The sequence below is a fragment of the Paramisgurnus dabryanus genome, chromosome 2 (assembly GCF_030506205.2).
Source record: "Paramisgurnus dabryanus chromosome 2, PD_genome_1.1, whole genome shotgun sequence".
NCBI classification, from domain to species: Eukaryota; Metazoa; Chordata; class Actinopteri; order Cypriniformes; family Cobitidae; genus Paramisgurnus; species Paramisgurnus dabryanus.
The window spans coordinates 38369810-38386400 of NC_133338.1; the positions used below are offsets into that span (position 1 = coordinate 38369810).

Consider the following 16591-nt stretch of genomic DNA (forward strand, 5'->3'; position numbering starts at 1 on the left):
AAAATCAGCCTATGTGTATAATTATTTGCATACGTGACATACATTTTCAAGAAAGAAATTGTGTGTATAATGCATAAAAGCTAGTTTTGAAAAGCCATTGAGCTGGTTTTGTTATGCAGACCTGACAACCTTGACCAATACTATGCTAAAATTACTTAAACTGTGCCGCTATGCAGATTTGGCAGACTGGTCAATCTAGTTCAAATAAAGCTGTTGTTAAGTGCATCACAAAATCAGAACAAAACTAAGATATATTTAGCTACTGTAGTAGGGCTAATTCTTCAGATTACTTTATGCTTTTAAGAGACTTCTCCGATCAGTGCAGCTCATGGTCTGTGTTATCTGGGTCAATTGAGAGATTAAAAGATGTGTAGAGGCTTGCATTATCTGTCACATACTTCCCAGCTGGATCTCCTAGGACTCAGAAGTGGGAATGAATGAATGGATATGTAAAGTTTTAATGACTCTGACAGATGGCATCTCTCTTGAGGGTTATGAGGGGCATGAGGCAAGTTCAGCTTGTTGGTGTATCCTCCATACTGTGTATGTGACATTTCTTTAGGATACCCATGTTTTGGGTGGATGACCTTCACTTGTTTTATAGTTTCAAAATTAAGAGCACCACAAAATACAAGTGGCAGTTAGTCGCAGTGTAGTATGTAGTGGAAGTTAGTATTAGTATGTTCTGGAAACATATCACTTTGAGTCATACTTATACTTTTAACAAATGGGTTAGATCAACCTCACATGAACATGCATTTTGTATGAATGTGGACGATGAATCGTTATCAAAAAAGCAAGAATAATGCTTCAACTAACCTGAGCCCTAAACTCAGCATGACGCCCCATTCAGACAGCCAGCAACCAGCAGTAGGAGAGCGACGCAATCTCATTATTTTCAATTGAAACACGGCGGCAGGAGCAAAAGTGACCGTTGGCTGCCATATAGGCTTATCCAGTGACGTGAGAAAGTTAAGAAAAGTTTAACTTTATGCAAATTGTGAGCGAATTTCGGGAGGGACTATCAATGAGAACAGAAGCAGTGGGGTTCACGTCATCCTTCTCTTGTCAGTTACTGGAGTGGATGGTACTAATTTGTTTATGACAAGCAGATTTTGAAACGCCTCATAGAAAGAGATGGGCATCACACAGCGATAACGTTGCTGGTAGGCCTGTAGCGACTCGTCGATGACGTCGATTCCGTCAACTTCATATTTTTGCTCCGACACTTCGACACTGCTCGCCATACGCACATGTGAGACCAAAACATAAAATTTAAGGCCAAAAAAAATGAATGATCACATTCGTCTAATCTTTCTTATGATCCGCTAGCTGCCCGTCAAAAAAACGCGTCTCTGTATGCAGCCTGTGCATACAACCTTTCACCAACCACTCAAAACCAAAATAAAGTTTTCCAACCACTCAGCGACAGGGGGTGTTGGCTGTTGTTAGGTAGAACAAGCCAGTGTCAAACCTTATAACAGTCACAACATGTCGGTGATTCGAATGTCTTTAAAATGATGTAAGTGAAGTCGTACCTTGCTAATACTATATGATTTCAGCGTATGTAGGCTGGAAGTGTGTATAGTCATTTTCTTGTGGACTAAATAAAGTCTACGATTGGAATTTCTTTTTACAACAAAACCCAGCACCTTGTTTTAATTTTTTACATGATCTTTATAGGCTTCTGTATGATTGTTAATTGGACTAGATTGCACATTGAACTTGAAAGCATATCCAATAGCGCACGTGCACAGGCAGAGCTTAAACGACTTCATGACGTTTCTTTTTGGCGTCTTGACGGACAAATGCTCATATGTCAAAATAGCGCGTCTTTGTGATTTTCATAGTAAACATGTGGTTACTGTACGTCTTAAATGAATAAACATTGTATTGCATTCGGTCTTATAATAAGCATAATCTGTATCTGTCATTAAAGTTAATTAAATGTCAAAAAAGAAAACGTTTGTATCTTAAATTAAAGTAAATAAAGATTAATCCACATTTACTTCAAATTTTTTTGCCAAACATCCTTTGTGTTGAGCTCTGCTATTTGAAATAAGTTGAAGGTTTATCATGGAGTTTAGATTTCCTGATCTTTTGCTTCATTAAAGGAATAGTTCACACAAAATAAAAATTCTGAAAAATGTTGTTCTAAAACTGTACGAATGTATTTTGATAAATATATTTTGATAAATGATGGTAAGCACACAGCTGATTGTAACCATTGACTTCCATATTAGGAATAAAAACAACATGATGGAATTTAATTGATATACCATTAATTGTGTGCTTACCATCATTTATCAAAATATCTTATTTTCTAATTATCAAAATAAAATAAACTTATACAGGTTTAGAACATAAGGGTGAGTAAATGATGACAGAATTTTCATTTTTTGGGTGAATCCCTTTAACAATACAGCAGAAATGTTTAAAATTCACCCTTATTATATTTACATCTTATATTGCATTCATTCATGCTTTCTTAATACATAGTTACACATCGTTTTCTTTCATGGACTATGGACCCCCTAAAGTAGTTTTGGCCACCCCCTGGCCTGAAATCATTGATACAATCTTTAAAGTATATAATTAAGAATGTTTTTGGCATTTATTTGAGATACATTATGGTTTTTATTAATCAAGAAACCGTAGTAGTATTCAATCTAGCTTTTCGCATAGTCTCACTACAGATTTTTTCTCCGAGGTTGGGTTTTTTGATGTCAGTCCGAAGTTGGTATTTGACATTAATATGATGTTTGGTTATGACGTCAGTTCGACGTTGGGTTTTGACGTCAGTCCTGCATTGGATTTTGACGTCAGCATGACGTTGGGTTTTGACGTCAGCATGACGTTGGGTTTTGACGTCAGCATGACGTTGGGTTTTGACGTCAGCATGACGTTGGGTTTTGACGTCAGCATGACGTTGGGTTTTGACGTCAGCATGACGTTAGGTTTTGACCTCAGTCCGACGTTGGGTTTTGACGTCAGTCCGACGTTGGGTTTTGACGTCAGTCCGACGTTGGGTTTTGACGTCAGTCCGACGTTGGGTTTTGACGTCAGTCCGACGTTGGGTTTTGACGTCAGTCCAACGTTTGGTTTTGATGTTAATATGACATTGGGTTTTGACGTCAGTCCAGGGTTGGGTTTTGACGTCAGCATGGCGTTGTGTTCTGAAGTCCGCATTACGTTGTGTTTTTACGTCAGCATGACGTTGGGTTTTGACGTCAGCATGACGTTGGGTTTTGACGTCAGCATGACGTTGGGTTTTGACGTCAGCATGACGTTGGGTTTTGACGTCAGCATGACGTTGGGTTTTGACGTCAGAATGACGTTGGGTTTTGACGTCAGAATGACGTTGGGTTTTGACGTCAGCATGACGTTGGGGTTTTGACGTCAGCATGACGTTGGGTTTTGACGTTAATATGACGTTGGGTTTTGACGTTAATATGACGTTGGGTTTTGACCTCAGCATGACGTTGGGTTTTGACGTCAGTATGACATTGGGTTTTGAAGGCTGTCCGAAATGTTGTTTTGACGTCAGTATGGCGTTGGGTCTTGATCTCAGTATTACAATGGGTTTTGATGTCAGTTTGACATTTGGTTTATTGGCTTATTTATGACATCTTCGAGATCCTATCAAAAACAAAAGTTTTTAATTTCAGGAGAAATATCTGATATTTTTAGACCTATGCCATTGGGCTCTATCTTACACCCGACGCAAGAGTCTTTTGCTAGTTTCCACCTTGTGCATTGATCATTTTCACATTTAGCGCCACGCTGTTTAAATAGCAAATGCATTTGCGGCCCCTTTTGCGCCCATGGGCATTCTGGTCTGAAAACGAGGTGTGTTCAGGCGCATTGTTGGCGCGTTGCTATTTTGAGTCAACTAAAATGTTGTAAAAGTGGATTCGGACACGCCCATTTAGACAATGCGCTTAGATCGTTAAAATAGGGCCCTTTAAGTAAATTTAATGTCATTGCTGTATCTGTAGAAAAAAATTATAATAAAGAAATCTCTTGTAATATTTGTTTTTATAAGACCATGTTCTACTGTATGTGATCTTATTTTAAAGCTGTTTAGATGTTTTACTTAAAAAGGCACAGTATCTTTTTAATTATAGTATTTTTGAATGTAAAACTGAAAATAGGACTGTCGAAACTGTTAAATAGAAAATGCTGGCAATAATTCTAGATATGTGGCACAGCACAGAATTAGATTGTTCTCATTGAGAAGCATGAAATAAGAGAGGAGAACAAGAGAAATTGTTGAGTTCAAGTATGTTTGTGTGTGGGAGAAGGCAAGGTTGAAGAAGGGCAGAAGGAGCGTATACGTTGTTGTGATTATGCAATAGAGTTGCATGTTGGTCTGCCACGACCTTGAGCACAAAGCCATGTGTTTTTATAGACTGGACAAGGACGCAAGAGCCTAAGGGAAGGATAGTAGAAGGATATGACAACTTACATAAGCCACACACTCACAGACTGCCTTATAACATCAAACTGTGATAAAAGTTATGAAATTTTAAATTCAGTCTGAGTCAGCATTTGCTCATAAAGCCACACATCGTGCACTTGAGTAAGAAAACACTGCAGACATGTGCTCTACCGTATCAGAAAAAAATCATTTAAGCACTGGGACGGTACCCTTTGTAATGGTCCTAGTATGTACCATTTAGGTACAGGTACTAATTTGTTTCTTTAAGTACAAATGTGTACTTTTTGTCCCAGTGACAGCTTTTGTACCTTTCTTTCTGATAGTGTAGTATTAGCATAGACCAGCTGGATGCCTTGAGGTTACCATGCTGTGGTAGTCCAGTTGATGGACTGGTGTAGTATCTTTGGAGACCTTATTATCACACCCCACTATTGACCATACTGTACACATATTAGCCCAAAGCAATTCTAATAAAAAATCAGAAATTTGAAACCAGCATGTATAATTTTCAGTTAATTGGGCAAATTTTGCAGAAGCTTCACAGCAATGTTAATAGGACATGATTAAAAATTACTTTCATTTTTTTTGTATTTATTTTTTACACCTGAGATTCTCGAGTTTGCCTTAACATGTAATCAGTAGGTTAATGAAATAAAGCATATTTGGCGTGCTGCAGGAGAGGGCTTGGAATATTAGCCCGAACCCAGAGTACTCCCTCCTCTTTAATTTCAATAGATGTACAAGCAGAGAGTGAGGCAATGGGATTGAAGGAGGGATGCTGCAAAAAACTGTCACGGGATGGAGGTGGGCGACAGCTATATATGCTGGGCTGTAACCTGATCTCACAAAGTTTCGTGGGATAGACACGGAATTTTTTGCAAATTTTTCCGTGGCATTCTCACGGATCTCAGCATTTTTCCGTGGCCCTGCTACGGACTGTCTTTTTCTGTGGCATTCTCACAGATTGGTTACTCAACTGCTTTTTCCTATTTTCAAACCATTTTTGCTTCGGTTTAGGGTTAGATTTGGTGTTTGCGTTAGTATGTCACTTTAACTATTTGTTCATACAATTTTTTCTTATTTATTTTTTTAGATTTTCTAAACTTTAAACAATTGTCGTCTGGCATTGGGGTTACAGTTGGGTTTGCGTAGGGGGTCATTTCATGTAAATCTAACCCTAAACCGAAGTGAAAATGGTAAGAAAATAGGACAAAACAGTTGAGTAACCAATCCGTGAGAATGCCACAAAAAAAGACAGTCCGTAGCAGGGCCACAGAAAAATACGGAGATCCGTGAGAATGCCACGAAAAATGAGCAAAAAATTCTGTGACTATCCCACGGAAATTCATGAGATCAGGCTGATATAGAGACCTCTTTAAGCTGATTGGTTGGACTATGACCATGCTCTTCCTGAACTTCGATAAATAAACTTAATTTCAAATTTAAACTGCAACGTAGGTTTTAATTTGGTTCCATTTGTTAGACTTTGCTGTCATTTGTAGACTTTGTTTTCTTTCCTAAAAGGTCTGTTATACATAAGCCTGTGGTCTAGTATGGCATCAGGAAGTGTGATATCATTCAGCAGTCCACAAAGAGTCCCATAATCTAATTACGATTAAATTTTCAATTCAGTCATTGATTATACATTGACTTTAATTTGAAATCTTTGACAAAGTCAGTATAAAAGGTATTAATCGTATAATATAAGAGAATGTTCTTTACGTTATATAGGTTGATTTATGTAGGAAACAGTAAATCATTAAATGACTTAAGATGGGTTTTCACAGACTAGGTCAAAAATATTATAGAAATATTGCATTTTTAACTAAACAAATTGAAGTTGGAATAGAAATCAAATTTCTTTTGTCTTCAGATTTATTTGCATGAAAGGCATAATTATTTTATCTGCTGGCTATGACTTCAAAACAAACAATTTCTGGTTATTATGTAATATATTCACAGCTTGTAAATTGTAAGTGAACTGTACATCAAGCTAAACATTTCCATTTGACAGTGATCTCTCCTTTTCCTCAAAGTTTATATGGTTTATCATTCAAGCCCTGCGGATCCCACTGATAAATTGATTTGATTTGTGTTCAGAAAGGGCTGGAGGCATCACCTAGAGTGTCATCGATGACTTTACCAATAGACTTTATTAAATCTGTCTGTAGTTTATACTGTATAGTGTGTGTGTGTGTGTGTGAGAGAGAGAGTGTGTGTGTGTGTGGCTTATTTTGGTTTCTCTCTGGTTCAAATGGAAAGGGTGAAGGAATCAGACAGGAGCTAATGGCTGGAGTTGGGCTTCTCGCAAGCTGAAATGAAAGTCTCCCATCCTGCATATTTAAAAATTCAAAGGGGTCAGGATTAAAAATTAAACACTGCAGACTTGAGAATCTAATCCACTGAGGGATGAAAGTCTGGGGAGCGTTCCTGATCTGCGGTCCACAGAGAGGTAGGTGTGTGAGCGTGTGTGCATGCGTGTCTTTGCGCTCAAAGTTATACATTATGCAGGTTGATTTTATGTAGAATTTGTTAAATAACAAAATAAAATGGTTTACATGGGTCACAAAACTGCTTTTTCTGACTATACAATCTCATCTCTCTCTCTCTCGTTTCTCCTCTCACCCCTTTCATCCTGTTTTCCTTCCTGCCACCTTCACTCCCTACATTTCATCTCTGACACTACCATCTTCTGCCTTCTGTGTCATTTAGTGAGCTCAAACCAGAGCAGTCAGGCTCATGAGTACCCAGACTGCCAAGAAGGGGTCAGTGAAGCCAGCCTGCTGGTGTCCCCTTTGGTGGTGGCCGGCATTGTCATCGGCCTGGTGCTCTTTCTCTCTTGTGTCACCATCATTGTGGGCAGTCTGCGCAAAGACAGCCGACTTCGCAACCCCCACCTGCGTGCAAGCTACGGTGAGTGGCCTGTATGGGGTTCACAATTTAATAAAATGTCTTTCATTGTATTCTCTTTACATATTTAAAAACTTGTGTCTCAATAAGTAGCATTTTTAAAGCAATAATAAAACAAATTGAAAGTGGTTTGTCGCACTTGCTTCTACAGCTCCAGATAGCCTCTCATATGGTGGCTCTATTGGAGAGCTGAGGTCCACTTGCATTGAGGACTTTCCCCCTCCATTTGACTTTGATTCCTATATGGAGACCCTGTCTCATGTCAATGTCATGTACCCAGACTCCCCACCTCAGTAAGTCACATGTCTCCTATAGATTGGATCTGTGTGAATATGTTTTGTATGTACAATTGAGGTTAAAGGATGAGTGTAATCCATAATGAGATCACTTTATCGGCTGGCCCACTGCCTCCTTAATGGATTCTGTTGCACAGTTCCTATCGTATAACCCACACTAAAATGCAGTTTGATTCAAAAGCTAGAAATAGTCCTGTGTGGCTTACATTTTTACAAATTTTAATAAATTAATTAAGGAGGTGTAACTTGCACTCATTAGATGCTTATTGGATTAAGGTCATAGACAGATTGATAGATACAGTAGTATACAAAAATTGGAAATACAAGATGCACTTTTGCATTTAAACTGCTTGTTCATTAAGCTCTAATTTTAAGATTTTTTTCACACATTTTTGGGTCTGCCTTCTGCACTGATTTATTTTTCCATCTGTGCAGCTATGCATGCATACAGTTTAGATGGAAGATTGCTAAAACCCTCCTCTTTAGAGACATTTACTGGCTGAAGCTCTGTTTAAACCATTATTGAATTCATGTCTGCTTTATTGCTTGAGAAAAAGATTATATCAGATGTCTAGTCAAGATAAGAATCATGAGGTGCCTACAAAAGTCTATTTGACTTGGGTATTCTAGAGCTCAGTGCTTCCCCAGTTTCGCTCTAAACAAGTTTCACCTTTTGCAGTTTTCTCTCATCCTGTTAGGAAGGTTGGGAACTTTACACTTTCTGCCTCATAACAAGCAGAGATTGCTGATAAATGCCACGGCTTTGCACTGAAATCGGCCCGGTGTGTTTGATCTAAATGGCAGCTTGTCTAATTGGCATCTTCAAAGAATCAGTCAGTTCCCTTCCTTGCCATTTAGCCTGCCTGCCTTCACACAGAGACCCGTAAATACTTTACAGGTAGGGGAGCCATTCCCAGTGGGATGTCTTAGGGCGCACTCACACTATCCAAACCAAACCGCGCTTGGGCGCGTTTGACCCCCAAAGCCTGGTTTGTTTGACTAGTGTGATCGCTCTGTTCCGTGCCCGGGCGCGGTTCACTCGGGCTCAGGCGCGGAAGGCTGTGGTGGGAGCGCAATCGCGCCTGAGCGCGATTCAAAAGGTGAAGACGTCAGTTGCGCGACCACTCACGTTCATCTGCCTCCGTAAAAACCTTTTGCTGCGAGCAGCGGGGTTACGTGAATGTCCGAGCTGCACACGTGACAGATCAACTAAGCAATATGATGACATGTGAGAGGGCTGTCTGTAATCGCGCACCAAATGACTCAGAATAAAAAACACAGACTTATCATTACGGTGGGTTCCAGTGTTAAGAGAGAGCTTTACTTCCTGCTTTTTTCAAAACAATCGCATCTTAATGACGAAAGCGCGCCCGGACTCGGATCGATAAGAAGTACAGTGTGAGTGCGTGCATCTGGGGGAGTAGGGAGGGGTGACAATCGCGCTGGGGCATGGTTTGGTTTGGATAATGTGAGTGCGCCCTTATAGTGGTAAAGGTTTTTTTTCTTTTATTTTAACAGCAACATAGTCATGTGAGCTTCATTCATGTCATCATATATCATATCAGACACTTTACACATCAGTAATAACTGGGTAATGTTATGGTCATTTATATGAAGAGTTAGGTTCCAAAGCGAGATAATTTTTTTTTATCTTGTTTTTTTGATTGTGCATTCCAATTAATATCAGTCAAACTGCGGTTGGTTTGTTTTTGATTTAAGCCTTTATAACAAAAAATATAGCTAAATAAAGGGCAATTTACATTTTGCGTCTTTTGCAAGCGCACCGCAGGTCATGTGACAAGAACCAACAGATGGTCGCGTTTTCCCCGTGGATTTGAACCGCCCTTTAGAAAATAAAACCCAATAAAAACAAGTTAACATAATAATAAACATGTTTTGACACAATTTTAAAAATGGAATAAGCTTTATGCCCAGCTGCACTACTTCCTGAACTTCAGCCAGCTCCTTGTTTCCTGTCTGCCATTATTGGACAAACTGATTAATCCAGGTGTGCCTGACCTCAGTAGTCACAAACAAACTGATTAATCCAGGTGTGCCTGACCTCAGTAGTCACAACAACAATAATCAGACACACCTGGATTAATCAGTTTGTCCAATAATGGCAGAGAGGAAACAAGGAGCTGGCTGAAGTTCAGGAAGTAGTGCAGCTGTGCATTAAGCCTATTATCTCGATTTGGAACCAAATCTCGATGGTGGAAGCACACCGACCGGTTGAATGTGAAAAAAAATTTTAACCGTTGCTGTGAACTAAAAACGCCTTCGGGTTTAAAGCTCAAAATATTAAATGCTTCCAGTGGTCGGACTTGACGTATTTATTGTTGTATTTAGTGAAAACATACTACAACCATGCGACGAGGATTGGATATTGCATGTGACTGATTTTAAAAGTCCCGCAGGAGCGGAAACAGATTTTATATCTAAGAATTTTGACGCGCGTGCCTGCAATGTTAGCATTACTACTAAAAACCTGGACTGGAGAACTTTTATTAACTTCTCTGACATCCCTTTGATATGTATATGATTGACTCAAAGGTTGCCAAAACTTTTAATGTTTAATGTTATGCAATACGCCTGAACTTATGGCTGTTGACTCAGTTAATATGCCCATAAAGTGAATCTGTCTAGTCAAGTTATTGTTCAATCCAATAGTTATTCTTCAGTGCTAAGTGCCTTCGAAGTTGCATAACGGATGTGTTCAGTATGTGGGCGCCTGTTTGTGTGTGTGCTTGAGCTAGCAAAGAGAAGAGGTTAGTTAGGGTCATGTTTGCGCTCAACTTGCCTGCCCTTCATGGCTTGTTTCACAGAGTGCCAATGTTATTTACATCTCTATGACAGTTCCATTAGGCTGGCAGAGCCCTCTGGTGTGGCTCTATGGAGGGGCTTTTGAACAGGGTGAAATTACTTATGCCCAGGAGCAAGATCTACCTGAAAGAGCAGGGCCTCCTCCTATTAAATTGCAAATTATGACGGATATAGAATATTAGTGTTGCCCCAAAGCCTATTAAAAATTGCTGAATGGTGTGTAATTCTGTTTGGAAGAAATGTCTGGTGGGTCGGTCCAGATACTGTGAGACTGTGAGAGTTCGATCATCTGAAAGATGATGAAATATTGCTAGTGTTATTTGTATGCAGATCCAGATTCACAAATTGAAATTTTTAAGGAATATCTGATTTTAAAAAGTTAAAAATCTACACTGAATATTAAAAATACACTGTTGATTTAATACCTGGACATGAAGCGTACTTGTACTTGCATTATGCTTTTCCGTTGATAGATTTTATGTTGTTTCCACTTCGACACTGCAAGCCCAATGCACTGAGTGCACCTTTTACTGTCATAGGAGTGTAGTGTTCTGTATAGAATGTGAATTCATAGTGTTTGGAAAGAGAAAGTCTTACAGATGTTGAGGTGCTGAAGCTGAACAGAACTCTCCATCACTGCCTGCCTTTGTGTTCCCCTTCATTCATCTGTGCCATAAAGGAGCAAAAGCAGAATCGCTCTCCAAATCAGTGGAGACGAGCCTCCAGTCACATCATAATGTGCATTTATCACAACTGGCACGCTTCAGGCCGCTCCATCAGCTATTTCAAACTTAAAGAGAAGGCAACATGGCATAGAAAAACAGAAGTAAATATAGGGGCTCAGATATGTATAGGTATAGATATGTATACATTTAGTACCAGTAAGTACTTTATTGGTACTAATATGCACTCTTTGGTACAATTGTGAAGTACTAATATGAGCTTTTTAGGTGCAAATGTGTACTTTTTGAAAGACTACTGTCCCTTTGGCAGCTAGGTACCATTTTTGACCCTTTTTTCTGAAAAGGGGATCTTCATGTTATAAAAAAGGTAAGAACGAAATGTTCTTTTGGAAGCAGACATGCTTTTTCTATGGCATCGCTACAAATAAACCTTTTGTTGTTTCTTTATTTTTAAGAGTGTAATATAGTTTCTAAAGTCTGTGTGTATGCACACTGGCACAAGACCATTGAGCTATGAAGTGACTGTTCTATCCAAGCATTTCCACATGCCATGTTGGGAATGTTCCAGTTCAATACACACGCGTGCACATACTGTATGTGGACCTTAAAGGGGACATTTCACAAGATTTTTTTAAGATGTCTTATGAATCTTTAGTGTCCCCAGAGTACAAATGTGAAGTTTAGCTCAAAATATCATATATATAATTTATTATAACATGTTAAAATTGCCACTTTGTAGGTGTGTGCAAAAATGTGCCGTTTTTGTGTGCGTCATTCTAAATGCAAATGAGTTGATCTCTGCACTAAATGGCAGTGCCATGGTTGGATAGTGCCGATTAAGGGGTGGTATTATCCCCTTCTGACATCAAAAGGGATCCAAATTTCAATGAGCTTTTTTTCACATGCTTGCAGAGAATGGTTTACCAAAAGTAATTAGTAATAGGTTGTTAGAAGCACCGGGGAACCAATTATGCACTTAAACCTGAAAAAATTCCGATTTTCATGATATGTCCCCTTTAACATTGAACTTTCAACGCTAGGCAGTTCTTTGAAATCTTCAGGAGATGGTGCATGCCCATTGCCACAGATTGTCATTGTGTTTGTGTCAGTACTTGTGTCTCTGTGGTGCTGCTGAGAGGGAGAGGCTGTGGAGAGACTCTCGCCAGGGCTGCCATGGCCACAGATGGCACAAGGGAACTTAGGAAGCTCAGGGCATGTACATGAGCTGCTCACCTATGGAGCCTGTAAAGTGCCACTTCCGTATCGAGGGAGAGAACTTGATTGTGTTAATTATATATGTGACCAGTCACGGAAAGTAGGGACACAAGTCGGATCTGGGCATTTTGAGTTATTCACAGATTCTGAAAGTGCAGTTTCTAAGCTTTCCAACGATGTGTAACACATGGAAATCTGATAAGATTTGGAGAAGTTGTGGCCATTTGAATATAGGAACTCAGAAATACTCAAACCGAGAAAATCGAGACGAAAGGGACTCTTCTTTTCAGCTGGGGGAGACAATAGGGCTCATTTACATCTCATTTAGCTAAGCCATGCCCCCTGTAAAACCCTTTTTGAGATGTTCTAGCATCATATGTAGTATTTTATGACCAAATGACAACCCGCAAAAATAAACATGACTCTTTTACCTTTGTGGGGATCACAAGTCGAATCCAGTCTGTTTCAGATTATCCAATGTCCATATTTGTCCACAAATGCGTATAATCCGTGAAATATAGATTGTTTACATCAGATTTCGCATGAATGTCTGGTAATACAATATAATATATAATCTGAAGACTATTTAAATCGTAACATGTAAGGCTATATGAGTTTACACTCCGTTAAACACATGAACCCGCCTTCAAAGTTTGTATTTAAAATAGGGAAGTAGTATAATAGATCATCCAAACAGCGCCGTCGAAAACGTGACATCCTTTAGAGATGTTACCAATGGCTTGCTCGTTCCTCCATCAGCCAATGACTTCATGGAAAATATTGATAGACAAAACATGTAGCCAATTATATGAAGAATACAACGATATCTGTGTAACTTCTGTGTGTTTGGACTCATGCTGCGCTGCAAGAACTGACATACAGATGACGTCAAAGTACCGCGAGAGCGAGTCGAAATTAAACTACTCCGTAAGATTTCTTGAAGAGCTCTCGCGGTACTTTGACGTCTTCCGACTGCGGCGCCGCATAAAGTCAGTGACGCGGCTGACGTACGATGCGGCTGACTGTTATTTGTTCCGCCCCAGCTTCTTTTATTTTTCTTTTGTTTTGTGCGCCCGAGCTTTACAGTCTGGGGAGACGCAGGCTATAAGTTTGAAAAAAAAAAAAAACTTAGCAAACATATCTGAGGAACAGGGCAGCGCGTCACTACAGTCACGTGACTTCACGCTCGAGCCGGAAGAGAAGACAATGCTGAATAAAGTCGTAATTCTGCTATTTTTGGACCAAACTGTATTTTCGATGCATCAACACAATCTTACTGACCCACTGATGTCACATGGACTACTTTGATGATGTTTTTATTAACTTTCTGGACATGGAAACCATACATAGATTTTCAATGAAGGGGAAAGCTCTCGGACTAAATCTAACGATAAAACATCTTAAACTGTGTTCCGAAGATGAACGGAGGTCTTCCGAGTTTAGAACGACATAAGGGTGAGTCATTACTTACATTATTTTCATTTTTGGGCGAACTATCCTTATTTAGTAGTCACGCTGTTCCCTTTGGGGGCGGAGGCGAAAACACAAGCTTATACAGTATGTAAATATACACACAGACAATGACGCCCCCCGCTGCACGCTAGAATCTCCGGAAAAACAAGCCTATTTTAACCGCAAAATGTACGCTTTTAAATATACAAAAACTGCTATCTCAAACATGGAGAGGCTTCTTCGTGATCTCAACTAACAGATTCTGCAATAAAACGAAAATCACAAATTTCGAAAAAAAAAACTTTGTTTCTCATTTTCTCGAAACTTGTGCTGCCGACTTGAGTCCCTGGTTTCCGTGACGGGTCACATATTTTAACCTTAATGTTATTTTGATAGGATTTAAGCTCCCATGTCTACACACCATAATAGGTAATGTTTTTAAATAGATGTAAGCAGCCAGCAGCCATATCACCCTGTAGCCCAAGACAGCGTGCCCCCTGAAGCTAAGCAGGGTTGAGCCTGGTCAGTACTTGGATGGGAGACCACCTGGGAAAGCCAGGTTGCTGTCGGTAGTGGTGTTAGTGAGACCAGCAGGGGGTGCTCACACTGTGGTTTGTGTGATGGGGACACTATACTGTCAAAAAGTACTGTCCTTCGGATGAGACGTTAAACCGAGGTCCTGAAAAAATCCCAGGATGTCTTTTGAAAAAGGAGTGTGCCCCGACATCCTGGCCAAACTTGCCCATTGGCCTACTAATCATCCCTCATACTAATTGGCTATATCACTCAGTCTCCTCTCCACTAATAAGCCGGTGTGTGGTGGGCGTTCTGGTGCAATATGGCTGCCGTTGCATCATCCAGGTGGATGCTGCACATTGGTGGTGGTTGAGGAGATTCCTCCATTCATATGTAAAGCGCTATATAAATGTAATGAATTAACCCAATTTTTTGTGTGATTTACTATTTTCTGTATATCAAATCATTCTATGTAACGTAAAGGACATTTTGTGAAAATATACCCTGATATCTTTAATATTGACTAAGATCATGTCAAATATTGAAATCAATGTGAAATCAAATTTTGTTTCTCCTAATCTCATAACTAGTTTTTAGTCTGGATTTCACAGACAGGGTCACAAATATGTTTTAATGAAAAAAAGACAAAAATAAAAATCATTGCTCACAATGATTTTCCTGCCAGGCACCTTTACTCTTTATTGCAATTGCAATTAAGTTGTTTTCAAACCAGCTGGGGAATGCTTAAGATTATTTATTGTATTACAATGCTGTTCAGGTGTTTTCTGTGGTTTTCTCTAGGGAAATGGGTAGTGTCTGCATTTGCAGAAGGTGGAAAAACAAATCATGTTCACAGTTGTTTTTGGGAAAACAACAGGATGATTTAAAAAGGTGTCAAAGCAAATACAGGCTGCTTATTAATTTAGGATGTGGATAGATGAGAGACCCAACCTTACCCTGGTTGTGATGATATCTGCATAGCCAGATGTCGGTTGGTTAAGGTGGCACAATAGTAAGTGTGTGGATAAGATAAATGCACTGGGCATGCTTTTTACCTGGGGAGGTACTGTATGGTGCTGCAAAACAATTCTCGTCATTTCTTAAGAGAGCTAATAGCTTAACCTAACACTCAAAGGTATATAAATAAATAGCTGTGAGATCATTCAGAATCTATAAATTGGAAAGTGCTAAATTAGTTTGAATGCTTTTTTCATGTGATTAATCATCACATGTGAAGACTCTGTATTTAAAATGTAAACACACAGACACATGGAGTACATGGAGAACTAAATGTCATTCATATTGATTACAGAGGATGCAGCAGGTGTTTGAACTGTAACAGAGCACACATACTGTACAGTAAATGTAATTCTGTGACCCAACCAGATCAAACTTTATGACCAAAAAAATGTATGTTTATGATCAAATGATGGATTGCAAAATGGGACAATAAAATAAATAGAAATAGTGTTTTCAGTATTTAGTTATAAGTTATCTTTTCACCATTATTTTAGAAAACCTGACCCGAACAAAGCTAACATTTTGTTAGGTCTCAATTTACTTGTGTTGGCTAGCAGACCTGGTCATACTGAAATTAACATTAGACAGTGCTCTTATGGTTTTTAGCATAGATTAAAGTCAACTGAAGGGAATGCTGTACTGCGGGGGGAGTTTCTGTTTTCTGTGGATATCTGCAAATCAATGACATAACGTATTGCAGTGGAAAGATACTTAATGAAAAGACTTTACAAACATTTCTATATTATCCACTTAAAAGAGTTCTGCTCTGCCAAGTTTAGATGAGCGATGTCTACAGAAAATGTGTATGAATCTTAGACATAGTGGCACCCAAACGTAAGTAGAGTATTGTCATGGAAGTGTGCCAGAGAAATGTGGGGTAATGTAGAGTCGTTTCCTCTGGTTTACACCTGTGGTCGTAAACTACGTTGGAATGTTATAATGTGATGTGCTAAATTCATTTTTCTGTCCTATAATGTATTTTAACTATGCTAATTATTATTTACTATGCCACAGAGAGCCTATAAAGCAACAAATATATTTTAATCTTATTTTGGGCTGATAATCGAAGTTGCCTTATGTAGGTGTTTAGTCTCAACCAACTAACCAGAAATGAATGAGGTTAAAAATGAAGATTGGTCTTTAAGCTCTTTATTTCTGTTTTTAAAAATTCACACAAGAAGGGCTGTTCTCATGTTACTTTGATAGGGTGTGATTACCATCATGATGTGCAAGAA

General features: G+C 39.1%; 1 protein-coding gene across 3 annotated transcripts in view; it reads left to right on the top strand.

Moving 5' to 3' along the window:
- The window catches only part of bean1 (brain expressed, associated with NEDD4, 1), a 51350-nt gene that overhangs the window by 28633 nt on the left and 6126 nt on the right, over window positions 1-16591 (top strand). For 2 of the 3 annotated variants that reach the window (XM_065289301.1, XM_065289298.2), the window contains 2 exons: window positions 7154-7354; window positions 7503-7644. In XM_065289301.1, coding sequence (XP_065145373.1) covers window positions 7154-7354; window positions 7503-7644 — 343 coding nt within the window. Of the gene's footprint in view, window positions 1-6703; window positions 6894-7153; window positions 7355-7502; window positions 7645-16591 lie in introns of all 3 variants that reach the window. The other variant, XM_065289299.1, reaches the window with a different exon arrangement.